The 25,754-nt window shown below is 51.6% G+C and overlaps 3 protein-coding genes across 8 annotated transcripts in view; 2 read left to right on the top strand and 1 right to left on the bottom strand.

Annotated features, from left to right (window-relative positions):
• Positions 1-614: 614 nt before the first annotated feature.
• Positions 615-14,771, top strand: LOC110073169 (protein DDI1 homolog 2). Of its 3 annotated transcripts, XM_020782065.3 has the most exons (10): positions 617-941; positions 4,722-4,851; positions 5,203-5,475; positions 5,748-5,874; positions 6,093-6,220; positions 7,042-7,170; positions 7,314-7,417; positions 7,633-7,822; positions 11,505-11,567; positions 12,671-12,767. In XM_020782065.3, exons 1-9 carry the CDS (start codon positions 804-806, stop codon positions 11,519-11,521), a joined length of 1,236 nt encoding a protein of 411 aa, XP_020637724.1. In that variant the 5' UTR covers positions 617-803; the 3' UTR covers positions 11,522-11,567; positions 12,671-12,767. The 3 variants fall into 3 exon arrangements, with proteins under 3 accessions (XP_020637723.1, XP_020637724.1, XP_020637722.3); XM_020782064.3 differs by lacking the exons at positions 11,505-11,567; positions 12,671-12,767 and adding an exon at positions 9,187-9,417 and having other exon boundaries at positions 615-941; XM_020782063.3 differs by lacking the exon at positions 11,505-11,567 and having other exon boundaries at positions 624-941; positions 12,671-14,771.
• On the bottom strand, positions 14,433-19,486 carry LOC144584092 (uncharacterized). The gene is made up of 3 exons (XM_078379482.1): positions 18,843-19,486; positions 18,177-18,298; positions 14,433-16,337 (listed from the first exon to the last, which is right to left on the bottom strand). Exons 1-3 carry the CDS (start codon positions 19,193-19,195, stop codon positions 16,270-16,272), a joined length of 543 nt encoding a protein of 180 aa, XP_078235608.1. The 5' UTR covers positions 19,196-19,486; the 3' UTR covers positions 14,433-16,269.
• PLEKHM2 (pleckstrin homology and RUN domain containing M2) overlaps positions 19,298-25,754 on the top strand; it is a 20,491-nt gene continuing 14,034 nt past the window's right edge. Inside the window, exons 1-3 of one of the 4 annotated variants that reach the window (XM_020782068.3) lie at positions 19,298-19,551; positions 24,754-24,860; positions 25,340-25,449. In XM_020782068.3, coding sequence (XP_020637727.2) covers positions 19,489-19,551; positions 24,754-24,860; positions 25,340-25,449 — 280 coding nt within the window. In that variant the 5' untranslated portion in view covers positions 19,298-19,488. The remainder of the gene's footprint in view (positions 19,552-24,753; positions 24,861-25,339; positions 25,450-25,754) is intronic. The other 3 variants (XM_020782067.3, XM_078379461.1, XM_078379460.1) reach the window with 3 other exon arrangements.

Genomic DNA, 25,754 nt, shown 5'->3' with positions numbered 1-25,754 from the left:
AGGGAGCCGGGGATCTCTGTTGAACTGCTAAATCCCGCTTGTAGGTCCCAACTAGAGACCTGTTAACTCACTGATTTTCTGTGGTCACCTTTGGCAACTAAAAAATTGCCCTTTTTTCTTATTTAGCTAAATAGAACCTCAATTTAAAAAAAAAAATCTTTTTTGTGTCCAAGACCCTTTAAGTGGAATGAGGGGGCAGGAAGATCTCAGGAGGCCCAGAGGCAAAAGGCAGAGATGGGATTGGAGTGCAGAGGAGGGGCGGAAGCTTCTGCCTGGCCCAGGGAGAAGCTCCCCTCAGCTTCCCCTCCAGCCTGACTGGGGTGCCCCACCGTTCTGTTGTGGGTCTCCTCGGGAGCAAGCCTTCGTGGGCCCGGTGCAGGGAGGGGCAGAGGTATGGGCCTGGAGGGGATGCTGGGGAAGCCCTCTGGAGGGCTTGGGGGGCGGGCGCTGGGAGCCAGGGGGCGACCGAGGCCTCCCTCCCCGAGGTCTGGGCGGGTCTCCCATGAGAACCGGAGGAGGCGGTGGCCAGCGTCCTTTCCGCCTTCTCTCTTTGGCCGAGGGGGCGTGGCGAGGCCGTGGGCGTGCCCGCGCCGTGGGGCGCGCCGTTTTGCGACGGCAGCGGCCGTAAAGGAAGCCTGTTTGGCGGCGGCGGCGGTGCTGTGCTCTGCTGTGCCGAGGCGGGACTGGTCGGGCTGGGCTCGCCCGGGCGTCGTCGCTCCTGCCGCGGTCCTCGTCGTCGTCGTCGTCCGGCGCCGCCAGCGCTTCCCACCTGCCTTCTTCCGTCGCTCCTTCCGGGCGCGGCGATGCTGCTGACGGTGTTCTGCCTGCGGCGGGACCGCTCCGAGCTCACCTTCTCGCTCCAGGTGGACGCCGACTTCGAGCTGCAGAACTTCCGCGCCCTCTGCGAGCTCGAGTCCGGCATCCCGGCCGCCGAGAGCCAGGTCGGGGCCTCCCCGGGGACGGGCGGACGGAGGGAGAGAGGGAGGGAAGCAGAGGGGAAAGAAGGGGGCTACTCTTGGCTCCATGATTCCCCCGGGCAGCGGGAGGGAGGGCTGGCCTGGCCGGCGGGCGGGCGGACGAGGCTACAAGGCCCAGATTCCATACCCGGTTGTTGGGGGGGGGGAGGAGTTGTAGTAAGAGGCCTGGGGAGCCTGGGTGGGTGGGAGAGGGGCGAGAGGAGCACCCGTCAGCCCTAGCTGCCGAACCCGAGGAGGGCGAGACTTTGCCGGTGCCCCGAAATACTGCAAAGCATTGTCACCACCGCCACCCGCCTATCTGCGCTTCACCTTTTGGACTACAACTCCCACGATCCCCAGGCCACCCGTTCCCTAACTTGGCACCTTTCTCGTGGCTGGGCCACCACTCCCAGAACCCTACCAGCACCACCCTCATGGGCTGGATTACAATTCCCAGAATCCCCTGGGCATTCATCCTTTTCCCCACGTACCCAGAAATCCCACTTGAACAATTTGGGGGAGACGAGACCTGTTTGAGGAGGCGGCTAGGAAGGAAGGAAGGAAGGAAGGAAGGAAGGACAGAAGGAGGGGGCTTCTCACTGGGCCCCCAGTTGAGAGAGGTGGTCGCTGGAGGTCCATAAAATGAAGCGGGGGGGGGCTGCCTCCATTTGTTCTCTGCCCCTTGGTATGGAATGGATGATTACCCTGTTTGGTGGGTGGGTGGGTGTCTGTCTGTCGGGATCAAGGCCTAGCCAGCTTCTTTCGCATCATCTTTGTCCCGTGGCCTCATGGTAGTCCTCCCCACTGTACTGCCCTGCGGAGCAGGCTGGGCTAAGGGAGATGGACGGTGGGGGGGTAGCCCTTGGCTCCACTAGCCCTCAGGTGAGCAGGCAGGTGCCCCGTGTATCTCTGCCCTTGGTGCCCCTCTTGCCCGTGGTGGATGAGAGGGGTGCATTAGACCAGGCCCAGCCAGTGTCCTTTCCCTTCTCCAGTGTTGCCGCCTGTGCGCCTTGGCTTCAGAGCCTGGGCCGTGATCAGGTGAGGGAAACCCACTGGTTGCCAGGAGGTCGACAAGCAAAGCCGAGATTTCATCCTCTCCATTAGATTTTTTTTCCCTTAAGCCAAAGGATGCTACGGACTCCTCAGTCTTACTGTGTTTGGCTGCTTCAGTCCTGTCTCTCCTCAAGCGTCTCCTTCAGACCAGCTATGAATGCTGTGGTTTTGCTGGGAAGAGATTTATTTTAAATGAGGATTTATTATAAATGAACTTGGAAGTCTACAGGCTGCTTCAACCATTTAACTTTTTTTTTTTTTTTTTTTTTTTTTTTTTTTTTGCTTTTAAGGGATTGCTTTTCCTTCCTAAAGCTTCAATACCTCTTGCCTTGTTCAGTGTTTAAGAGGTTCCAGACTCTGGGCAGGGTTATGTAGCCTTGGGAGTGCCTGAGGGTGTGAACTGGCCACTCTTTCCAGTGCCAGCAGCCTCTGTGCTTGCAACACCCCTTACCCTTGCTGACTGATAAGGGAGGGGAAGGGGCAACGTAGCTGGTGCCTCGCAGCCACTACGCTCGAGCTGCTCTTGCTGGTCGGCTTAGCTGTTGTGCCCCCTTGGGCTCTGCTCTTGTACCCTGTGAAGCAGACAGAGGCTGTTGGTTTTTGTGGGGTTGGTCTTGTGAGGGCCGAGGCGTCGTACGATCCGGGGTGTGTCCTCGGCTGCCACTTGTTTGCCAGATCTTCTGGGAAGGGCTTTCCTCATCCAGGATGAGTGCAGGATGAATTCCGTTCTCGGAGTGCAGCAAGAGGAAGCAACAGATGGCGTCCCTTCCAGCTGTTCTTGGGACATGACTTCTGTCAGGCCTAACAAGGAGAGGCAGTGGTGGGGGATGATGGGAGCTGTAGTCCAACAGTGTTCTCTAAGGTGTGCTCCCGTGCTGGGATGCTTTGGAGCAGCGCTAGCCCGCCTAGCCAAGGACAAGAGGAATGCCAAGAGGTACAGCCCCAACACTACCTGGAGGCCTGGACGTGGCCCACCCCTGACTCAAGCAAGGGCTGCAGCTGCTGATCTGTGAGAGGAACCCTCCTGTCGGCCCCCGGGCCTGGAGCGAGTCCTCTCCAGATGAAACAGATATCCATGTTTTAGCAGCAGGAGCTGTGAGGTGGCCGGGCGCCAGTGGCCAAAGTCCAGCTCCTCTCCAGTCGCCCTGGAACAACCTTTTCCTGTCTCTTGCGCCAGAGTATCATGTCTGTCTATTTTTAAGGAGAGTGTGAGGCTGTGAATTCTCGGCCTTGTTCGTCCAGCCTCCCTTACCTGGCTCAACGGCTTCCTGGGTTGAGCAATGTGTTGTTGGGCCCTCTGCATATGCCTGGGACTCTCTGGTGTCTCAGCTGCTTCTGCCCCCCACCCACAAACACGCACACGTGACCGGAGGGTGCCTGCCTGATGAAAGAGAAATGTTTGTGTGCTCTTGATGGTCAGAGGAAGGGTGGAAAATGAGGCTGCGGGAAGGTGGCCCCCTGAAACATCAAGGGGGTGCCTCCTAGCCAAACCGGGGAGCTGGCCAGGCCTCCCAGAAGAACACTGAACCCGTAGCAGCCTTGGCGGGGTTTCCTGGCCCCGCCCCTCCTTGTGGGGCCAGGAAACCCCGCTGGGCTTGCCAGCCTGTCCGGGTTGCTTAAGTGTGTGGGTGGATCCGGAGGAGCTCCATTAGTCTTCCCATCGTGCACTTTAATGATGCAGCAGATCTCAGGGAGGGTGCCTGTATGCAAACGCCTCGGGGGGGGGGAGGGTTTGCTGTGCCAGGTTGCAGGGGTGTCCTGGGCCTGGTGTGGGAGGCCACTTCCCCGAAGTAGAGGTGCTCACCTCCTAGAGGGAGGACTGCTTACATCCTGAGCCGGTGTTGATTATCTTGAACCTTGCCCTTTTTCTGAAAGCGACATGTAAGTTGGGTGCAATTTTCTGCCCTGGGTTGGCCTTGCCCAGTCTGTACCTCCAGCAAATTGAAAGGCAGGTCCTCCTCTCCTTTCAGTTGTGGGTTTAATCCAGGCTGGCACTTTCTGTTTAACTGTTGGGAGGGGGTCAGCATTGTGGTTGGCATATATGGTTCTGCAATAGTGTCTGGAGCTAGAAGGCTGTGGAAAGGTTTGTGCTTTCCTCATCTGCAATTATGGCTGGTTAAACTGGTTTGGGTAACGTGGCTGTGAAAGGGCAGCTGTCTCAGTGTGGGTGGGTGGGTGGGCGGGCGGGCGCGAGAGAGATGTAGGGGTATCTGTCTGTGTAAACACCCACTTGATAACTGAGGTTTCATGGGACGAAGGGAAAATGTTCTCTTGTGTTCACCAGGGCCTTGTTCTTCATAAAATAAAACAAGTACCATTTCGGAGCAACATGGTACAATTCTGGCTTCAGGTATACAGTGGTTTTTGTTCCTGTTGCTCATGTGTTGGCTTGCATTGTTTTGTTGCAGTTGGCAGCCAAAAGTCTTTGCTCATCTATTGGAAGCCACCCAGAGTTCTTCCATTATAGCTAGATGTACCTTCCACCCATCTTTGCTGTGTTCTGGTTATCAGCAGGGAGGATATTTGCTCAGAAAAAAAATCCTCTCTCCGACAACCAAACCTGACCAGTTCTTTGAGTCTCCCCAGTGAGATGTATCTCCCTTCTTGCAAGGACCCTGGCACTGGAATTTATGAACTCAGGCTTCTTTGGTGTTTCCTTCTGAACAGTCGCCTATGGCTGCCTTTTTTCACCTGCTGCTTTTTCTCTCCTAGATTGTCTACGCAGAGCAGCCCCTGACTGACAATCATAGATCGTTGGCTTCCTATGGCTTGAAAGATGGAGACGTGGTGATCCTGCAGCAAGTGGAGAATGCTAACATTCGGCCTCCCGTCCCATTTCCTGGTGAGACCTTAACAGCCGCAGACCTGGAAGGAAAAAAGGGAATGGGTTCTTAATGTTTTTGAGTAGCTGAGGGCCTTCTAACTACCCCCAATTTCAGCATCTGTCGGGCAGGGGGAGAGTTTGGAGTCCTTTAATGGCCTGGTGTTGCCCTTAATATTTGCCGATTGTGTGTTTTGAAGAGAGGAGTCAGATCTAGTGAGCCAGCTGTAAAAAACGATGGACCAAAACCCTTGTTTTGTTAACCTGAGGCTTGAGGCTCACCTGGGGAGCAGCAGCAGCAGCCTGGCTTCCTCCATGGGGGTAAAATGTCACTAGTCATGTGACCACCCTGTTAACCTCTCTTTCCCCCAGGCCTGCCCAGGATAGATTTCAGCAGCATCACAGTCCCTGGGACTTCTTCCAGCACACCCTCCCAGCCGCCACCACCACCACCACTGCAGCCGCAGCAGCAGCCGCAGCCTGGCCTGCGCCCTCGACCATCTCCTCCTGAGCTGCCCTCCTCCCCTCAGGGCTTGGATAACCCAGCTCTCTTGCGAGACATGTTGCTGGCCAACCCGCACGAACTCTCCCTGCTGAAGGAGCGCAACCCACCCCTTGCAGAGGCTTTGCTCAGTGGTGACCTGGGTGAGTATTTCGTGGGGAGGGGGCCTGTGGAGCAGTAGCAGCAGCAGCAGCAGCAGAAGACAAGCTGCTTGGGGTTCTCCAGGCACAGGAAGGCAGGAGTGTCAGAGCCCTGATCTTCTAGGCCTCTGGCATCTGTGTCATTCCAGACAGGTAGCGATTGTTGGGATGCTGCAGGTCTTGTAAGTCTTCCGGACAAGGAGTGTGAACACTCACATGAACTAGTAGGGGTGCCGGTGGATCTTGTTTTGTGCAAGTGCCTCTTGTTGTTCTAGAGCGATTCACTCGGGTGCTAGTAGAGCAGCAGCAGGATAGAGCCCGCCGGGAGCAGGAGAGAATTCGTTTGTTCTCCGCTGACCCTTTTGACCTTGAAGCTCAGGCCAAGATTGAAGAGGACATCAGGTGGGAAATCCCAGAGGAAAGAGGTTGCCGTGGTTCTGGAAGAGTCCAGCAGGATTGCCACCGCCCACTCCTGCTCTCTGACACTCTCAGCCAGTGGCATTCCTTGGAATCTCCTTCTAGCTGAGAAAGGGAGGGAGGGAGGCCAGCTGGCTGGCTGTACAGCTAGGAGCCCGAGGATGGGGGACAAGTTTTCAGTCTTGCTCTGATGTTGGGTCCAGGCAGCAGAACATTGAGGAGAACATGACCATCGCCATGGAGGAAGCTCCAGAGAGTTTTGGCCAGGTGGTGATGCTTTACATCAACTGCAAGGTCAACGGCCATCCGGTGAAAGCATTCGTGGACTCAGGTCTGTTTTTCCTAGTTCCTTGCCTTGCTCTGGGTCCCCTTTTTCATTTCCTTTTTTTAACTTCTCTGGCTTGCATGGCATGCAGAGTGGCCTTGGCCCATAGAGCATGTTCAGCCTCTTTGCCTGTCTTTCAGAAGAGCCATTGCAACATAGCTGGGCCTCTTCCTTGCATGCAACAAGTTCCAGGCTTCCCCAGTGTCTGCACCTCCTGCAAAAAGGCCTAAGCAGCAGTAGGCAAAGAGGAAGAGAGAGCGGCTGCTGTGGCTGCAAGTCAGAAAGGATCTCTTGGGCTGCAGGGGGGTGGGATAGCTCCATATTGTTCCTTACTGGAGGGAGGGGCCATAAATTCAGGAAGAGGTGATGAATTTGAGCAGAGCTGACAGGATCTCCAGTGGTCAGATGGTGGAAGAAACCCTCAAGATGCTCTGCTTGATGCAGTTGAACCTGAAGGCCCCTGCCAGACCAGAACGTATGTCACCTCATGGGTTCATGGGAGCTGTAGTCCAGGGAATCTGTAGTGAACCCTGTTGGGAAGATGGCTGTGTTGAGTGATAGGTGCATCTCTTTCTTCCTGCCACCCTGTGATATGGAAGGATTTGTGTTTGCCAGCCACTGCTCCCCCTCTTATGGTTTTCAGTTAGGGTTCTTCTCTATGCCTGCACATGTGGCTCCCTGCTCTTGGATCTGCAAAGTAAAATGTTTCCCAAGTGGAGTTGGAGCAGGGACAGGCTTCCTTTCTATGTCCTCTCCTCCCCAGCAGAAGGGTTTTAATAGAAGTGGTGTGTGGGGGTTGTCACCATGCTATACTTTCCCACTGGCAGGTGCCCAGATGACCATAATGAGCCAAGCATGTGCCGAGCGGTGCAACATCATGCGGCTGGTGGACCGGCGGTGGGCAGGCATTGCCAAGGGTGTGGGTACCCAGAAAATCATTGGAAGGGTGCACCTTGGTAAGTAGCTGGTGAACGGGGGTGGGGGGCATCCCACAGCTGCACGCTGCCACCACCACTTCGTACCTGGCAGGATTTGCCCTGGCTGAGCCTTCACATAGACGTAACAGGCCTCCCCCTTGTTTTTCTTCCTTCGCTGCTAGCTCAAGTTCAGATCGAAGGGGACTTCCTGCCTTGTTCCTTCTCCATCCTGGAGGAGCAGCCCATGGATATGCTCCTGGGACTGGATATGCTGAAGAGGCACCAGGTGAGGTGGTGGGACTTTGTGTGGCTGCCAGCTGTGGGAAGGTGGCTTCTATTAAAGCCAAACAGTTTCCTGGCCTCCGTGAGGTAGGACAAGAGGAAGAGTTGTTCAGGAACAGGCAAGAGCTATTGCTGCTTCTCCTGTGGGTGTGGGTGTGCTCTTGTCCTGCGCCCCTCCAGGCTCCATTGAAATGGCTGCCTTTGCATCTTTTCCCCCAGTGTTCCATAGATCTCAAGAAGAACGTCCTGGTGATTGGTACCACGGGCTCACAGACCACCTTCCTTCCTGAGGGGGAGCTCCCCGAGTGTGCCAGGCTGGCCTATGGGGCCGGGCGGGAGGACATACGTCCCGAGGACATTGCAGACCAGGAGCTGGCAGAAGCCCTACAGAAGTCCGTTGAGGATGCAGGTACCCTAGGAGGGCTAGAGGAGGAGGAGGAGGAGTGGGTAGAGAGAAGAGGCACATGGACAGGAGGGGAGACTTGATCCTTCCCTTTCCAGATTTTTTTGCAAGGCTGCTATTTTCTGGATATGCTCAGGCTGTTTGTGAAGACCGTTTGGCTTTGCCGAAAGCCCGTAGCTTAGGAGCCTCCCAAAGTCTACACAAAGAGGGTGTGGCTGCACCACGGATAGGAATAGGCAAATAGGCTCAAAGCAAAGCCGGGCCTTATAGGCAAACAGAATGATCAAGAGATTTCTGGTCAGTCCAAAAGAGACTCTGTAGTCTTAGGCTTGGGCTCGGATGTATGATAACAGTTGTTTTGAAACCAGCATTGTGTCTTTGGTAATTAGTCAAGTGAAGAAACCTTACCAGTTAACCAGAAGGCTTCTGGTCAGCTTAATCTCCAGTGATTAGAATAAACTTCCTTATGAAAAAACATGATTCTGAGCGGCCCATTAGTTTTGCCATTGGTGCTCTTTTGGACTGGATGGTGAGAGACAAACAGCTCTTCCAGATGGTGCTTGCTATAACCGTTTCTGTGAACACTAACTTTTTTTTAAAAAGTGCCTAATTGAGGATGTTGACTTAGTTGATTAATCACTGAAAAATGTTTTCTATTCTAACAAATTAATATCTTTTAAACTGCAACTCTATTTGTTTTTATGTCCTGAGAAAAAAGTATTGGTTTAGGGTTACTGTAGGGTACTTCAAACTGAAAGACAAGGACTTTTGGGAAACCCTCAAGTGGATGTGGACCCATGGCTTGAGTCAGCACTTGGACCGCTCTGGAGTACCACTCTCAAAAGGCCTCAGCCACCACAACCACAAGCCACACCAGGCTCAGTAGCTCGAAAGAGAAGCCCTGGCTCTAGCCCACAACCTATTGAGCGGCCACCCATAGACCAGCAGCTGATTGCCACAGGCCGGGACCCATTTAGCACACACACACAAACCAGGGGTGCCTCACTCCTGGACTTGTTTGCCTAGAGCCTTGTGGCCAGAGTCTTGCAGCACAGTGTACTGAAGCCAAAACTGCCCACAACCAAGGTTCAATCCCAGGTAGCCGGCCCAAGGTTCACTCAGCCTTCCATCCTTTCCAGGTTGGTAAATTGAGTACTTAGCTTGCTGGGGTGGGGGGAGACGCCAAAGCTTAGCCTGCATAATTAACTTGTAAACTGCCCAGAGAGTGCTTTCAGTTAAATGCAGCAGTATATAAACAGCACACTCTAATAAAGGCAGTTCTGTGGGCAAGTAGCTTTGACCATCCCTATTCATTTGAGATCAACAAAACATGATTTCACCCACTTCCGTCTCCTTTTTGCAAATGCAAGTTGCAGCCAGACGTATCCCTGAGGAACAAGTCAGACAACAAGAAGAGAGGACCAGGGTGAGGGCGCGTCGCCCAACTTCAGGATTCTTGACCTGCCGTAGGGTCTCATGCATCCTCTTCTAGGAGAAGACGATGGGGCTTCTCCCACCTCTTGCGGTCTTGCCCTAAATGGAGGGCCCAGGAAATCGCTCTGTATTTTTGTTCTGCCATTAAAATTCCCCTCTTAACTGATCTCATTTAGCCTCCACTTTTATTGAGAGACCTCGCTAGGCTACCCTGAGGAGTCAAACTCGGCCCAGTAGCTTTGAGCCAAGAGTGGCGAGCCAGCCATCAGCTCTGCAGAATAGAAGCAGGTCCAACCAATAAGATAACCTCAGGATGTTGTGGCCACATGGCTGGGGGACCTTTAGGTGCTATCCTGTGCCAGTGTCCACAGTGTGTGGGCATACCCCACCTCAATTTTCTAGCAGCTGTCATAGGTTTTTGGGAGCAGCTGCAGTTTTCATCCACAGTACTTCGACACCTAACATTCTGGATCAACAAAGAGGGGGTTCACTGAAAAGCCCGAGGGTGCAGCTTAGGCAGCAAGAGGGCCCAGCGTTGGCCCAGTCTTGGCATCAATGCCCATCTGGTTGCTAGGGCAATGATCTGAAATCCTAGGACTGTGTTCCACTTGGTGGAGTGAAACTCTCAGCGCCACTGTGCAACCTCAAAGGCATCCAAGTCTTTTCTTGTTTTGGGCCTCAAGGGAAGCCACGTCCGGTTACTTGCTGTTGCTGCTGGGCCATGTGGGCTCTATTGAGGAAGTTGGACCAGGTGTCCAGCTTGGTTGAAGGCAGCTTCCTGGGTTCCCAAGTCCAGTCAAAACTTTCCGCCTTGCTTCTGTCTAGGAGAGCAGCAGCAAAGAGTTTGATTGCCCTAGGGAGGCTTGGTTACTTGACCTAGCATGACCTGCTCACTAGGAGGGAGGGTGTTTTTTAATTAGTTCCAGTAAGCATAAAGAACTGTGTTTATTTCTCATTCTTCCTATATCTTGCAATCCTGCACATGGGCTTCATTCTGCAGCATTAATAGGCTGTTTAATGAGTTAAGGCCCAAATCTGACTTTTTACATTTGTCATCTTCCAAAAGCCATGTTATGATGATTTCCCCCCTTCTTGCCTGCTCTCTAAAGATCTGGGATTGCCTTGTACAATGTTTTCAGCAAATAAGGAGAAAATTATCTTGCATGTTCCTTTTGAATTATTTGTTCTGCAAAAAAGAGAGAGAGAAAAGCAGAAAAAGAGAGACTGGGCATTTAAACTGACAACCAGAGGAGCAGGGAGTTAAATCCCATAACTTGCCAATATTAACACACAGCCCGCCCGCCCCCTTCGTGAACACCTTCTCAATCTTGATCTTTCGCAGCAAATTATGGAGACGAGTCCATTAGGGATATCAGTGAGAAACATAAGTACGCCCTGCATGTCTGAACACATCCAGCCAGCCAAAGTCAGATCCTTAGCCAAGAGGAAGATGATGGAGTTCTTGAAGCATCCGAGAGAGTTTCTTTTCAGAAGAGCAGCAAGTCTAGAGGGCAAGAAGGCAGGGAAGGAAGCCGAGCCAGCCCAGAAGAAGAGGCAAATGTCCCAGAAAGACTGCCTTTCTCAGTCAAGCCGACAATCTGCTGGCCTCCCTTTGGGGTATTTAATGTTAGCACAGGAGCTTGGTGGGACACTGTTTCTGTACAGAAAACAGTTGTGTCGGAGTGTCTTGGAGATGGAGCAAAAGATGAGGGTTGTGGCTGGATTGTCCAAGATTCTTTTCTGACATCTGGCATCCTGTTGTACGTGAAATACCCCACATTTATGCAGCAGAGCTGATGGCCTGAAAGTGCTGTTTCTCCTCTTAAAGTTTTCTATTCTCTTGTACATTTTCCTTTGAGGCTGGCCTTGTCTCCACTGGGCCACCTGGAGAAAAGAGAGAGATGAAAGGAAAGCTGCAGAAAGAAGGCAGAAAGCAGAAGTTGCCAATGGTAGTTGAGAATAGAAACCAACAGCCCCACTGGTGTTCACCTGGCTATGCATCATGGCCTGAACGCACAAAGCCTTGGCAGGAGAGCAGCAGCAGCAGCAACACGTTTCAGCAGAAGCGATGAGGAGAGGAGAGTAGCTGAACACTGTTGATGGAGGAAGTGCCAACTCAAGGAGGGACTGACTTCCAAGTGGGGAGGGGTTGCTGTGGCGGTTGTGACTGCACAAGAGGTTGCGGGTTCCAGCACTTTCTGCATGCAGTGTGTGCTAACACGAGTTTGGTGTGTTTGTCTCCTAATCCAAACAGAACGCCAGAAGCCTTGATGCATGCAATATGGGTTTGCTGCCGCTGGAATGGGCTACAGACCAGGTATTGCCAGCTCCTCCTCCCATCTCTTTGCTCCTGGATGAAGAGGGTGGGATGTGGATTTTCAAGGGGCATTTTGCCGGGTCACTGTGAAACAAGCAGGCTTACAGGCACTGTGCAATTCGGACATCTGCTGAGGGGAGAAGAGGAAAGGAGAGCGCAGAAACTTCAGAGCATCCACAGAGGGCCTTGATTCAGTATGCCATCTTAGTTAATGTACCACTGGGTAGGTAAAAATCTTCCCTGGATCTTTATCCAGATCATCTGGTGTGGGAAGGAGAAAGGTAAGATGCCAGTGCTGCACAATCCTAGGCTCTCATATGAGTAGTTAGTTCTTGAAGGCAGTCCTCAGAACTGGTTGCTTATAAAATCTGCTCTCTGCTGAATGAATCAGGTTCAAAATGCAAAGCTAATTAACTAGAGAGGAAAGGGTGAGATTAACCCTGTGCTGTACACTTTCATAAGCTGAGATGAACTATACGTGATCATGCCGGAACAGGCTGTTAAAGGTTTACGTCGAGCTGAGTGGAACCCTGTTTCTCATCAGTTAGTCCAGTAAAACATACAGGATCAGTTTGTTGAATCTTTACACCATCTCAAGCTAATTTGAAACTGAGCTGTCCTGTTGCTCTAGGAAGAGATAAAGTGCCCAGACTAAGATATCTATAGCCTATTTGTAAATGCTTAAAGATAAAGTTTCCCCTAAACATTTTCTCATTGAATTTTCTTGACGAATGAGGAAAAAGGTTACAGCCTTCTGTAGTCTCATTTCTCTTCCTCTCAGCAGTTCTCCCACACCCTTAGTCACTACTGTACATTTGTATATATTTTCTCTACTGGAGGACTGAAGATCACGGACAGTTTTGGAAACTTGATGCCAAAAGGGGTGGGCAGGGTTTAAATGGCTCGATGATGGAGAAAAAAGAGTGTGGTGGTGAAGAGGGAAGTGGAAAATGAACACGCTCAGGGGCTAGTTCTCTCAGGTTGCTGAAGGATGGCTAGGTGGAGAAGATGGGGCCTGCAGCAGGCGCTTCCAGATAATACAGTGCAACCGATCCCAGCCTGATGTGTTCTTTCTCTCTCTCTTTCTCCTTTTCCATGTACAGAGAATAGTGACAAAGAAACTACCTCACTAGGAATACCATCCGTACCATCTTCAGATGGCTTTCGACATCCAGCCCGCCTTCCAGAGGTCAGTCCCCAAAGCAATGACCCTGCAAGCCGATTACTTGACCGTTCAGTCTCTGCCCCTTCAGTTTACTCTCAAGGGAGCAGCCAGGCTGAGACTGCTAAGCCTAGGGCGGTAAAGTCTGTGGATTATCTTCATGAACACTCAGTCGCTCTGGAAAGCAAAGAGCTGCTTCCATCCATGCTGGATCTTTCTGACCACATTGTTTCTGCCAATATCTGTGCTTCTCCAGCTGAAGAAACTGGAAAAATGTCCTGTGACAGTCTAAGTCTCCCTTCGCAAATGATCTCTGAAAAAGCCATCACTTGTGGCAGCCTGCAGGAAGCGGATGCTAAAAATGATACTCTTGATTTGGAGTCTCCTGTTGAACCAGGAGGACAAGGTACCGTATCTGACACTCACAGCCAGACAGAAGAGCTGGATGTACCCTTGCTTCTGAAGCAAGTGGAACAGCATTCAACACATCAACTTTGTTTAGATCTCAAGACATGCAGAAAACCTGAAAATGAACTGAATGAGCCAGACAGTGAGGAGCCTCTGGGCACAATGGCTTTTCCCCCATCACCTGCTGCTGCTGCTGCAGAGCCAAGCCTGGATTATTACCTTTCTGATGAAAGAATAGGCACCGAAGGGGAGAGGAGGATTTTCTCTCCAGAGAAGAGGAGGCTAGAAAAGATAGAATGTGAGCACCAGGAAGGGGAAACTTTGTTGGAAATGGATGTCATGAAAGAGGCTTTTGTTGCTGCCAACAACCCTTTAGATAACCCAAACATCCCATCCCCAGTGACAAAGGCCGAATGTTCTACCATGAACGTGGAGTTACCCAAGTACCCTGCTTCTTTGCCTGTCAGTGACTTGGTGCAAACTGGAAATGTGGCTTGTAAATCAACAGACATGTCAGCCATGGTTGGCCTGACAGAGTCTCCTTCCGGAGGCCAGCTGAATAGCTGGGCAGAAGAACCGGGTCTCTCTCTCACCTCTGCTTTGAAGGAGCTGCACCAGCTCTTGATTGTCAACTCCAAGCAGGATTTCAATGTTTCCCAGCAGGAAGACAGCCACCACTCAGTTGCTGTCCCTCAAGAACAAGCTACAGACAGTGAGGGTTATCGAGAGGAACACGAACACACGTCCCTGGACTGCCAGGCCATGCAGCTCACTTTCCCTGGCTATACAGGTGTTGAATCATCAGGGAAGAAGCCGGGGATTGAGGAAGAGATGGGAAGTCCTGGAATGAGAGAAATTCATAGACTGGCCGTGAGCCATGAGCAGGATACACTCTCAGGCCAGGGAACTTCAGCTTTGAACAGCTCTGGACTTCCTAGCCCTATGGCCTTTTCAACTCAAATTCAAGGGGATGAATGTGTAGAAATCTTGTCTCAGCATCTCTCCTCCAGCCATGTTCTCAGCAGCGAAGTTTCAGAGCTGAACCAGCCTCCCTCCTTCAGCCTCCGGCAGCGTCAATCACAGAGCGGCCAGAGTCCCTTCTCAGAAAGAATGGAGACGTCCGAAGATGTCTCTGACACCGAATTTCAGAGGTCTGTGGACGAACTCGTAGAGTCTTCACCGTCTCTGCTTGTGGACTCTCCTCAGCCTCCCGCGGTTTGTGCTGCAGACATTGCTCAGATTGTGAGGGCTGGCTTTACACCCCAGGAAGCTGTTGAGGCTTTAGGGCACGCAGGTGGGAATGCAGAGCTTGCTCTGCTCATTCTGCTAGCCAAGAGTATTGTAGTTCCTACATAGCTGTGAGAAGAACATCCGCCTGACTACTAGACTGTACCTTCTTGAAGAGTCTGTCTTGACTACACAGAATACCCTGCTTAGATGATGGAGCCTGAACTCTTATTTCTTTTCTTTAAGAGAAAGGAGGAAAAGATTGCTTATTTTCAGCCAAAGTACCATGATTCTGGTTTCCCTTGTTGAATTTAAGCTTTTTTAAAGACGCAAATACTGGTATTGTATCAACAATGGCTTTTATTATTAAGCAATGCATAATGGAATAAAGAATCTTTATTTAAGTACCTGATTCTGGAACCAGATGTAAGGTTAGAGGTGTGAAGGAGCTGATCCTGCTGAATGCGACTCCCCCCACCTTGAGTTTCCCTTCTCCCTTCCCACTAAAATGTGCAGGACCAGCAGTTGTGTTCCTGTTTGCTTCAGCAGGGTAAACACATACACAGTGTTCTTGGAACTGCCACCTGCTTAGCAAATAGGTGTGGAAGCCAGCAGTCACGTACTCAAGGGTGACACGTGTTGCTTTGCCAAGGGAGACACACAGGAGCCGCTCCAGATGGGGAACATGCCACAAGTCTGCTGAGACTGGAAGATTTGCCTTAAGCATGGTGGTGCACATGCTTTGCATCTGGGGGCGTTGAGGGGTATTTGAGGCAACGTGGGTGAATAATCTGGCTTTCACCTTTGCTGCCTTGATTGAGCTCATGGGGCCTCTCTGGAGCCCCCATGCAAGTCAGCACTGGCACAAACAACACCGAGCCTGGAAATTTGTCCTTTTTCCTCAAGTGAATTATGCTGAATTTTTCAATTAAATTATTTTTTGTTTTATTTTATTTATATGCCGCCCACACTACCCAAAAGTCTCTGGGCTATGGTGTTAGCCTGGTCGAGGATTCTCACTGCTTGGACAAGATGGATTTCTCTAGATAATGTCCTCTCTCATCCTGAGGAGAAACCCTGCCTTGTGTAAACAAACATATGCTGCCTAGAGTGGACTGGTAGTCCAGATAGGCGGGGTATAAATCAAATAAATAAATCTCAACTCAAAACTTGCTTCAGTAGAAGTAGTGTCAAACCTGCTCCGGAAAGGCATGCTTGGAGACCCTAGTCAATCTCCTACAGGCCTGTTGAGTGAGTCGCGTTAGGCCCTGCAAGAACCTGACACTGTTTTCACTGTGTACAGAGAACAAGCAAGTCAGGTTGACATGATCCAATGCTGTACTTTTTGGCTGTTTTGCAGCTGGAGTGTGTAGCTGCATCATCACTGCCCTGTGATCTGTTTACAGTGCAACTGTGAAACCTAATTCCCAGTGGAATACGACAGGGAGTGAGTGGTTGCATTAATCTGAAGCAGTGCTCCAGGGTGCTGTTGCGTAATGAACAAGTTCCAAAACAGCATTAAATGAAAAGGGTGTGACATGGGTGGGGTGGAAACAACTTGATGTTCTCTGACAAGGTGAAGATAATCCTAATCTATAGTTTACAGTATGTAGCACAGAAGAACGCTCTTGTCCAAAAGACAACGTAACAATCCCAGGCAGTACTGAAAACTACTAAGAGAAAGGAAAGGGATGGAAATTCAGAAGCCAGTGGTTCTTGTATGGGAGTAGCTGCGTTGGTCTGTAACAGCAAGAGCAGCACCAAGAGTTGTGGTAGCTAAAAGACTAACAGAACTTGCTGCTCTCTAGAATATAACATAACAGTCTTAGTTGTTTTAGCAGCTATTGTTCCTAGCGCTAATTAGACCTAGTGCAACAGAGAGACAAGCTACATCAAAAAGTGGTGCTACACTGAAAACTCACCCGGTTTTCCTAAGTTCTGCTCACGACGGGCACTGCATGTTTGGATTGGCCCTAGAATTAAATTTATGGGTTCAGAAGGTGGAGTCACTACATCTTTCTGTCTGTATGACTCAAACTTGCACTGTAAGACACTCAGGTACATAACATATTCTTCTTATATGCTGTGTAACCACCCTGAAGGATTTTAAATAAATCAGCCTGTGCCTTGTACACAGGTTTACCTGGCTGCTTGGACTCTTAACAATTCCTTGCCTCCACCTTCAAGAAGACAGGCAGGAATTATGTGGCTTTTCTTTTGCCTTTCCGTCTCCTTTACTAAGAATATAAAAGCTTGTTGACAAATCAGTAGCCGTGTACTTGATCCTCATCAAGGTTTGTCTTGAGTAGTTAAGTACTCGGTCCCTTTGAGATTAAGAGGCTAGCCAGTGTGCACCTGTTCCAGGAAGTTGACCTATCCTGAGTCAGTTGGTACAGGTCAGTGTTCTCAGCCCTCTCTGGCAGTTTTGCTAGGTTTCAGAATGGCTCTTTCTCGGTATCTGTGGTGTAGAGGGTGTTTCGTCCATTGTTGGCCAGGCACAAAAAGTCTTGAGTGAAAAGTCAGTAATCCAGCTCACTCACGGTGGTGGCAAAACAAGGCTGGTGGGAAATGCCTGTTAGATGGTATTTAAATGTTTAAAAACGAAAACAACTTCATCTTTGGGGAGGGACTTTTACCCACATGAACCCCCCAGGGTGGATGTTGTTTTCTGGTGAAAGAAATAAAAGTTTTTCTTTCTTTGCAAAAGGATTTGTGTCCGTTCTCCAACAGCGATGGCCCTGTGCCAGCCTGTGAATAGCCGGTGCCTTTCCCCAGCTCTTGTAACAACAGACATCCTGTTTTAAAACATTGGAAATGTCGGTGGACCAAATTAGAAATTAAAATGTACAGGGATGGTGGTGGTAGAAAGATAACCCTTATTTGTGAACAGGGTTTTAACTTGCTGCCTTTTAAGACTAGCAACAGATAGTCCTGTGGCACCGTAAAGAACAGCACCCGGGGTCCTGTTCCGTGTTTTTCACAGGTTGAATTCCAGCTGCAGAAGCTGCCGTGATGTTACAGTCAAGGCTGGCACACACATGCAGGTGTGCACACACACACACACACAATATTGAACAGGATGATGGCCAGCACGTTCAGCTTGGTATAAGCTTTTGTGGACCATAACCTACCTCCCTCTTGACAAAAATACATGCAAGTCTGGGAGCAGCAGTCCTGGAGCACGAATCTTTATGCTTGCCTTGGGAACGTGTCCCCTCTCTGCTTAACAGTTTGAACAGTTTCTGCCTTGCTCCACTGGGCACTCCATTTTAGCTGGGCTTCAAGAGACCATCTAGAACTCGAGCCACCGGCTCTTCCCAGCAACGGCCCAGTGCAATTCAGAGGGCGCAAAGGGTGTCCCAAGGACAACATGTTCTAAATTTCTTATCTCATTCCACCCGATGCAGAGTCCTGTGTATTGGGTGAGAACAGCTCCTCAACAGGCAAAAGTTCTGCTTAAGACAAAAACTGCTGCAAGGTCACAAGATGACTTCTACAGCCTGCTGATTATCCAGACCACCACCCTGGGAGTCTGTTCTCAATCCCTAGACAGTGTGGCAGAGCAGCCAGGGAATTCTCTCTGATAGACCTTGCTTGTTCAGATGTTTACAGTGTACCCTGCATGCTTCCAGGCACCAAGGAGGAGATCTGGGAGGCATTTATGGTGTGGCCAGTATGACTGAGTAGCCAGGGAATCCTCCTCTTGATAGCACCCCTACCCCTATTTATGTGTCCTCCTGTACAAAGGAAGTTCAGTTCTGTGTCAGGTTTCCTCAATGGAAAGAAAAGGAAAAAGGCTTTACTGTACCTACCTCGCAGATGACAAGGGAGTCTCAAACCTCTGAGATCTGATGGCCAGGACTTTGTTAAGAGAACTCGCTCTGCAGCTCTTACTGTAGAAACAACCAGGGATTTCCCTTGGAAAAAGGTCAAGCTAGAGAAAGAGGAAAGAGAGATCTCAGATACATCTAGGATAGGATTCTCAACTTTGTTCCTGAAATGAAGTACAGACACTTTTGGAAAGAGGAATGTTGTGCCGTTTCTGCACTGACATGGAAGGCTTTGTGCACTGGAGATTTGGGGCTGCTCACCAAAATTGGTGGGCTGTAAATCCAGAGCAAACAAACCACTAGTTTTGCAACAGCTCTATAGGACTTCCTGCTAAAAAGTTTGATAATAAGGCACTGGCTTTAAATGAAGAGCTATGGCAAATTCCTGCAGAAGTAGTCGTCCTCTGCCAATGGCCAGAAGGCACGAAAGGATGAAGCTTCCATGTTCAGGAGGCCTATGCATCTCTGAACTCGGGCTTAACAAGGGCGATGCTGTTGCCTTCCTGGAGAGAATAACTCTTTTAACTTTGGTCAGCTGCAGACACCAAGCCCCCCCCCCGCCGTCCCCGTCCCCCCGCCCAAGCAGCTTCGCTTCACCAGGAGCGCAAATCTCTCCCCCCCCCCCCACGGCCCTTGGGGCTGACCCACCTCTCGGCGCCCCAGCGGTTCTGCAGGCGGCGACTCCGGCCTCCCTCGCAGAGCTGCCGTCTGGCAACAGACGGGACTCCACTGGCGACCGGGCTCCTGGCTCGCCGCAGGGCGCCGGGACTACGACTCCCGGCCTCCTTTGCGCGCCCGGCGGGGGCGGGGCGGCCACCCGTCGGCGGCTGTTCCCGCCCCTGGGCCGCCGTTCGTGGGCAAGAGAGACCGGTGGCGGGGCCGCCTCTGCCTCCGCCCCTTCCTGGGCGCCGCCTGTCACGAGCGGGGGAAGGAGGCCGCCCCGCCCCGCCTCTCCCTCGGCCGCATCTCGGAGCGTCGGCCCCGCAAGAACCCCCCCCCATGGCCGGCCCGTCGCCGCCACCGCCGCCGCCGCCGCCGCCTCTCCTCTCTGCGCCGCCCGAGGGTCCTTGCTGAGCCCGGCGGCGGGTGGGGCGCTTCCGCAGCCGCTCCGGGCCCCCTCCCCCGGCCAAAGTCGCCCAGGACGGAGGGCTCCCGGGGCAGCGGAGCCGACGGGGGGCGGCGGGGGAGTCGGCGGCAGCGGCCTCCGCAGCCTCCGCCTCGGAGGGGGCCCCGCAGGAAGAGGAGCTCGCGGAGAAGGGAGGAAGAAGAGGCGGCGGCGGCGGCGGGAGAGATCATGGAGCCCCCCGGGCAGGTCAAGGACCGCATCCTGGAGAACATCTCGCTCTCCGTCAAAAAGGTCAGGCCGGCCGGAGGAGGCAGACAGGCAGGCAGGCTCGGGCGGGATTCTTCGGGGTGGGGGTGATGGAGATCGGGCAGGCGGAGGGGGCGCCGCTAGCGATGCGGGACGAGGGAAAGCGGCGAGTCCGAACTCGGGGAGGCGATCCATGCCTTTCTTCTTGGAAGGGAGGAGGGCAGGAGGGTTGGAGCGGGGTGAGCTCTCTCTTCCCCCCCCACCCTTTTCCCAAGGGCTGTCCTACTGCCCCTCTTGTCCTTACAAACCCCCCCCCCCCGTTTCCCTCTTTTTCTCTTACGGCTCTGGGGAGGCCCTCCTTCCCCCCCTCCCTCCCCGCGCTGCCGTCACTGGGAGACAGCCTCGGGGCTCTTGCTGTCTGTCGATGTCTCGGGCAAGGCCGATGCCAAGGGCAAGATCAAGACCAGGCCAGCATTTAGCCTACCTCTGGATGGCTCTTTTGGAAGCAGGACTCGAACCGGGATCCAGCCCAGCAGGCGGCTCAGTCTCACTTGGGGGCCAGGGAATCCCACTCTTGACTCCAACCGACTGAGCTACCAAGCCTGCTCCATTCATCCTTTCTTTCCACCTTTCCCCTGGACCACTGCTCCTGGTTGGCCTTCCGCCGTCTTGGCATCTTCCTGTTGGATCACCCTACGTTTGAACATCACTGACTATATTTTTTGAAAACGTAGAGTATGCACCCTCTCTTCTTCCTCCTGTCTCTCTTCCTCTGCACTCTGCTGCCCATCCATCCCTTGGACCCTTGCTTGACCTCCAGGCCCCACTGGCGCTTTTTGGGGCTGTCCTGCCCCCCAGGCTAATTGGCCTTTGCTTCTGTCACAGTGGGGGGGGGGGCGCCAGCGGTCAAGAGTGCAGTGGCTGACCCTCCCTCCCCTTTCTGCAAAAAGTAGGCAGGTGGCTTTGAACCCAGTCCTGCCATAGGGAACTTTGGGCCCTCCAGGTCATGTGGGGACTTGGGTTCCCAGATGCCATAGCCAGTGTGGCCTGCGGTAAGGGATCCCAGGAGTTGAGGTCTAAAACACCTGGTGGGCCAAAGGTCTCCTGCCCTGGTTCCCGTCTGTAGAAATGCAGGAATCCTGCAATTCTTCCACCAACACCCTGCCAAGTTCAAGAAGAAGCAGGAGGCAAAGACCCACCCACAACTCTCCGGCCGATTCTGCTCTACATGGTTTTGCTCATAAAACAGAATGCCCTGCAATTATCAAATGAGGCACTTTGAAATAGCCAATGTCTTTTCTGGGACTCACCTTGCAAGGAAAACATCACTCCATCCTTGTAGTCCTTCATGGGTGGTCACAGGTTGCGTTCGGCAGGAACAGCGGATGAGGAAGACTCGCCAAGTGGTTTGCAGAGAGCTGTTTTTGTCCTGTTATCCATAAGATCACAGATGTGCTTCCACTCTGGTAGGTTCACCTAAAGAATTCTGGGAACTCGACTTGTACACAAACACCATCCCAGGCGTGGTGTTATGGAGGATGAATACTTCAGCTGCTGAAGGGTGTTATAAATCTATTTTAAACAAATTTTTCTTTATTCTAAATGTCTTCAACTGTTCTCTCAAGGTGACTTACTAAAAGAAACTATTCCAGTGGTCAAGGAGAACCGTGCTCAAGGTAGAAGGGTGCACTATGGTATTCAGCACCAGCAGAAGCAGGGTTTTCTTCCTTTCTTCCACCATGCTGGGCAGCTCCAGATCCATCTCCAAGGAAGATTCCTCCAGAAGGGCCTGAGGCTTAAAAAAGACAGTCCTGCGAGTTCCTCCAGGAGAGACCATCTTCTCTGCTCCAAATGATTTGCCCCAAGTCTGTAGCTGGAAGTGACTCTTAGTGACATTTGGGTTGCTTCTTCAGTTTCCTTGATTCAGAATCTGCTCCCTTCCCCTCTGCTGTATGGGCAGGAGACGCATGGGAATGAAGGAGTGCCGGGGGGGGGAGTGAAATAAAGGATGATAAACAAGAAAGGCTTTGACTCCCATCTCATCAGCTGCGCTCAAGATTGCTGAGCTTCACTTCTGTGACTGTCCTTCTAACTAGCTCTTTTAAGCCATCTTCACTGACCAGCTTTTTGTTAACTTCTAAAACAGCTTCCAGGGATTGTACACATGGCCCAGCTTGTATCAGAAGTTGTGCTTGGTGGCAATCATCTGGTGAATGGATGAAGGCCGCCTGCATCTTGAGCAGAAAGACAGTGAGCAACTTTCAAGATCGGAGAACCTGCCTGAACTTAAAGCCTAGAAATTTTCCATTGGACAGGGTGGTGGTGGTGCTATTTTGGGGGGGGGGGGGAGAGACTGTCACTGGCAGGCAGAGAAGTGAGCCGCGCCTGGCAAAAGCACAGGGCACCAGTGGGAAGGCTTCATCTGTTTGTGGCAGTAAACACTGCTAAAAGCCATAGTTCTGGCCACAAAGCAGAGCCTGATGGGCACCAGGAAAAAAGGGAAGCCAGAGAGTGCAATGAAATGGAGAAGAACCGTTTTCCAGTTCCTCTGAGATCATCGGTGTTTCTTTGGGTGGCAGCGTGACTGAAGCTTGCAAAGACATTTTCCTCTTGTTACCCTTGAGGAGTTTCACATCAATGAGAGAACTGATTTCCAGGAGCTTTGATGCCGGGGGTGGGGGCTCTCAACCTCTCCCTCAGGCAAGTGATCCATGTGTGGCAGGATTTTCTGCTGGATTGTCCCCTCCGGTGTCTTGGCAGGGTACGTGCGGGTTTGGCCAAACAGGCCTTCCTCTCTGGAAGCAGCCTCTGCAGCCACCTTCACCTGCTGTATGGATGAGCAGCCTTTCTAGACCTCGCTGTGTTCTGATCTTTGGTCACAAGCAAACTTGAGTCCTCTTAGAGGGAGAAAGGTGACTTAATAAATGAGACAAAAAGAAATAAATGAATAAAATATATATAAATAGGCTTGGGGAGCACCAGGTTCAAGGATATTGCTCTCTAGGGGCTACAGATGTTAAAGGACCCCCATACAGCTGCCTGCTTTTCCTCCTGGAGAGGATGTGTCTGTAGGCCACCCTAGATATGGGGCGAAGGTTGCAGCTGCCCCTGTTCAGACTAGGGGATCAAGGGGAAGAGGATCTTGTGTTCATACCAGATACCCTAGAAGCAGAGAAGAAACAAGTTGTGAGAACAGGGTTTACAAGCATGGGGCATGGAGCTTAGATCCAACGGTCCCCCATATCTTGTTTTGATTAATTGTGTATGTCACGCACACCCCACAAAGAGAACAAGGATTAACTACTTTGTGTGAACAGAGCACTTGCTTCTGGAAACACATTTTGCAGAGGGAAGTTTAAATAACAAAGCCCAAATGTCTGCCAACGTTCACTTTGAGAACTTTCCCACCAGTCAGATGGAATGACCCTGTCCGCTCCAAGCCATCCCAAGTGGGGACTCATTCATGACGCTGCTGGTGCCACAGCAGATGAACTCTGGCGATCACATGCATGGCTCTTGACACAACCTTGTTTGTTTTGACCACAGAAAGGTTTATAAATAGTGCCATGACTCAAACAGAAACAGTCCCAAAGGGGGAAAGGCTGCCCTGTCATCCCTGGGGTCGGCTTCTCTTACAACACTGGTAGGACCCAAATCCATTGATCAGAAAAGCTGCCCGGAAGCCACTGATGTGAATGGAACGGGGGGGGGGCGCCCTTCCTGCTTGCCAGAATTTCTCAGCACCATTAAGTACCACAGGGGAGACCTTTTGACCTGTGGTCCATGTAGGGCCTCTTGCTTCTCCAGATCTCTATATAGATGGGGATATTCCCAGTCTTCTCTTTTCCTCTTGTACATGAGACTGTAAAATATAGGAAAAGGAATCCTGAAAGTCCACAGAAGATTGTGAACAGACCTCCTGAACTTGCTTGGCTTCATTTCCTGCCCTTCCTAAAGACTTCTGGGGTGGCTGTGATACACCTGCATCACTCTTTGTTCTGCGAGTATTCAGCAAGGGAGCCTCCACACGGGGAAAGGCTTGCCCAGGGCCTGCCTGGGTGTATGCAAACTTCATATTGGGTCTTGCGGGCTCTGTGCCACATGAGCATCCACTGAGGCAGTGTTGCGGGTGGCAACAGCTGCCCAGGTCCACAAATCTATACTGGATCACTCGTGCCACTGGTTTGGTGATAATGGTCCTCTCCTCTCCTGGTGGTTCCTGCTTGGTGTCCCTTGGTGTTGCCTCTGTTGCATTAGCTGCTTCTGACCAGCACTTCGAAGTTGTACATTATTGGCTACAGCTCCCAGAGCGCTCTAGCCATCCTGAGCACTTCTCATGGTATGTAAGCAGCTCCACCATGGATGGGTGCATGGCCTCTTCTGCCCCAGGCTGTCCTGCTGGCTTGTTCGAAGATCCGGCAGCTGATAACAGCACCTTGCTTGGGCGCTCCCTTTCTTTCAGTCGGTGGTGTAGTTGAAAACCCTGGCCTGGGAAAGAGCCCTATCTTCTTCTCCCTCCCCCTCCTCAGTTCCTTCGGGGCCTACAGTGGAGTCTTCCTGGGACAAAACTCCACCTGCACAGGTGCATCAAAGCACAGCATCCCAATATAGGGAATGCTGGGAGTGTGGGCACTTGGTTCCTTCTGTATTTTCTCCGTTTCCTCCTGGTGCCCTCAACTTGCTGCATCCCAATCACATGACAGTGAGGAGGGGAAACCGATGCCCACAGCACTTGCCTCAGGAGGACCGGAATCGATTCCAAAACAAAATGCAACTGATATCTGAAAAGAGGCTTAAGAAACTGCCCAGGTATCATATACCAATAATGTAAAATGTAACGTCTGCCAACATCATGGCTACTTTAAGTCATCAAAGCCTTCCTTGTAATCTGATCTACTGCATTCCCAAATCCTGATTTTTAAAATTAATCTGTTTGCTGTTTGGAAGGCATCGCTTGAATCAAGCACATCTGCAGAAAAAGTATTACAGAATGGTGATTTTTTAAAAAAGTGTTAAAGAGAGCAGGGAGTCCCAGCCTTTGCATCAATTTGGGACAGGAATATGGGTATCATTTTCTTGAACTGGTAGGAGCACATCAACCCTTGAGAGATGCCTCAACTCCTTGTGGTCTCTCTGACCCTTCTGGAGTGCAGCACTGTGAGGCAGTGTTAATCATACGGGCATGCCACTCCTAGCTCATTAGCTGACATCCTTCTTCTCCTCTCTCCCTCTCTCTCTCATTCTTAGTTGCAAAGTTATTTTGCTGCCTGTGAGGACGAGACACCAGCCATCAGGAACCACGACACAGTCCTGCAGCGTCTCTGCGAACACCTCGACCACGCACTGCTTTATGGGTAAGGAAACGTTCCCGTGTGCCCTGGCCTTGGGAAGAAGATTGCTGACCACTGTGGAAAAAGTGGGGAATGGCCCTCAGAGGCTTAGGTTCAGGTCCCACTCTGGTAGATGGGAACTCCCCTCTTTAAAAGGCTGAAAAGGCAAAGCACATCATTGAAGAAGAGCTGGATCTGCTGAATGGCCTGCTTTGAATGGCTCACTTTGAGAGGTTGTGACTCTTATTACTAAAGTAACAGACTGGGAGAACCTGCTCAGCTTTTGTAAAGAGAAACGATGTCAACAGGGTTCTACGTAGAGCTTATTTCATAGGCAAGCTGGGGCATGCAATTCGGGATGGAGTGAACCAGTTTCACAGCCATCTGGAGTCTGGGAAAGGGAGAGGTAGTCCAGGCGGGTCTGTGGTCTAGTACAGCAGCTATGTGAGCAAGCTAAAAAGGTGGTTGTCCTCCATTTCTCTCTTGTTCTTCTGTTCTCACAGGCTCCAAGATCTCTCTTCAGGCTACTGGGTCTTGGTGGTCCACTTCACCCGTCGAGAAGCGATTGAGCAGATAGAGGTGCTTGAGCACGTGTCCACAAATCTCGGGCGCAGTAAGTGTAGGCCAGGGCTTGGAGGCGGCAACAGTGCTTCTGGCATGCCTGATGCCAAAGGAGCCTTGCATGGGTCCCATGTGGCTTGACGAAATTCCAGTCCATCTCCCATCACCCTTCCAACCTGCCTGCTCTTAAAGATCAGAGTGGGAGGCTGGCCTCTGTTTCCACGTTGTGGCTGAGTCTGGACCAGTTGAGATGCCTGAGAGAGTTTTCTTTGTCCCCAAACGGGGGCGCTCCCTTGATTGATATATTGCTGGTAGCACTTTTGAGAGATGGCAGAGGGTGCTCCCTGCCTCTCCTGT

This window comes from Pogona vitticeps, chromosome 7 (genome assembly GCF_051106095.1).
Source record: "Pogona vitticeps strain Pit_001003342236 chromosome 7, PviZW2.1, whole genome shotgun sequence".
NCBI lineage: Eukaryota > Metazoa > Chordata > Lepidosauria > Squamata > Agamidae > Pogona > Pogona vitticeps.
The sequence above is the reverse complement of the archived record's forward strand: the minus strand, read 5'-3'. Positions and strand labels throughout refer to the sequence as shown.

What these genes read in the sequence shown, in the direction of transcription:
- LOC110073169 (XM_020782063.3), top strand. Translation starts at nt 804, where the DNA reads ATGCTGCTGACGGTGTTCTGCCTGCGGCGGGACCGCTCCGAGCTCACC. An exon ending in AAGATTGAAGAGGACATCAG is followed by an intron (nt 5,875 to 6,092) that starts GTGGGAAATCCC and finishes TGTTGGGTCCAG; the next exon opens with GCAGCAGAACATTGAGGAGA. An exon ending in GAAAGCATTCGTGGACTCAG is followed by an intron (nt 6,221 to 7,041) that starts GTCTGTTTTTCC and finishes TCCCACTGGCAG; the next exon opens with GTGCCCAGATGACCATAATG.
- LOC144584092 (XM_078379482.1), bottom strand. Translation starts at nt 19,195, where the DNA reads ATGGGGGGGGGTTCTTGCGGGGCCGACGCTCCGAGATGCGGCCGAGGG. An exon ending in AACCGCTGGGGCGCCGAGAG is followed by an intron (nt 18,299 to 18,842) that starts GTGGGTCAGCCC and finishes CTCTTTCTCTAG; the next exon opens with CTTGACCTTTTTCCAAGGGA. An exon ending in ACTCCCTTGTCATCTGCGAG is followed by an intron (nt 16,338 to 18,176) that starts GTAGGTACAGTA and finishes ATTTAATTCTAG; the next exon opens with GGCCAATCCAAACATGCAGT.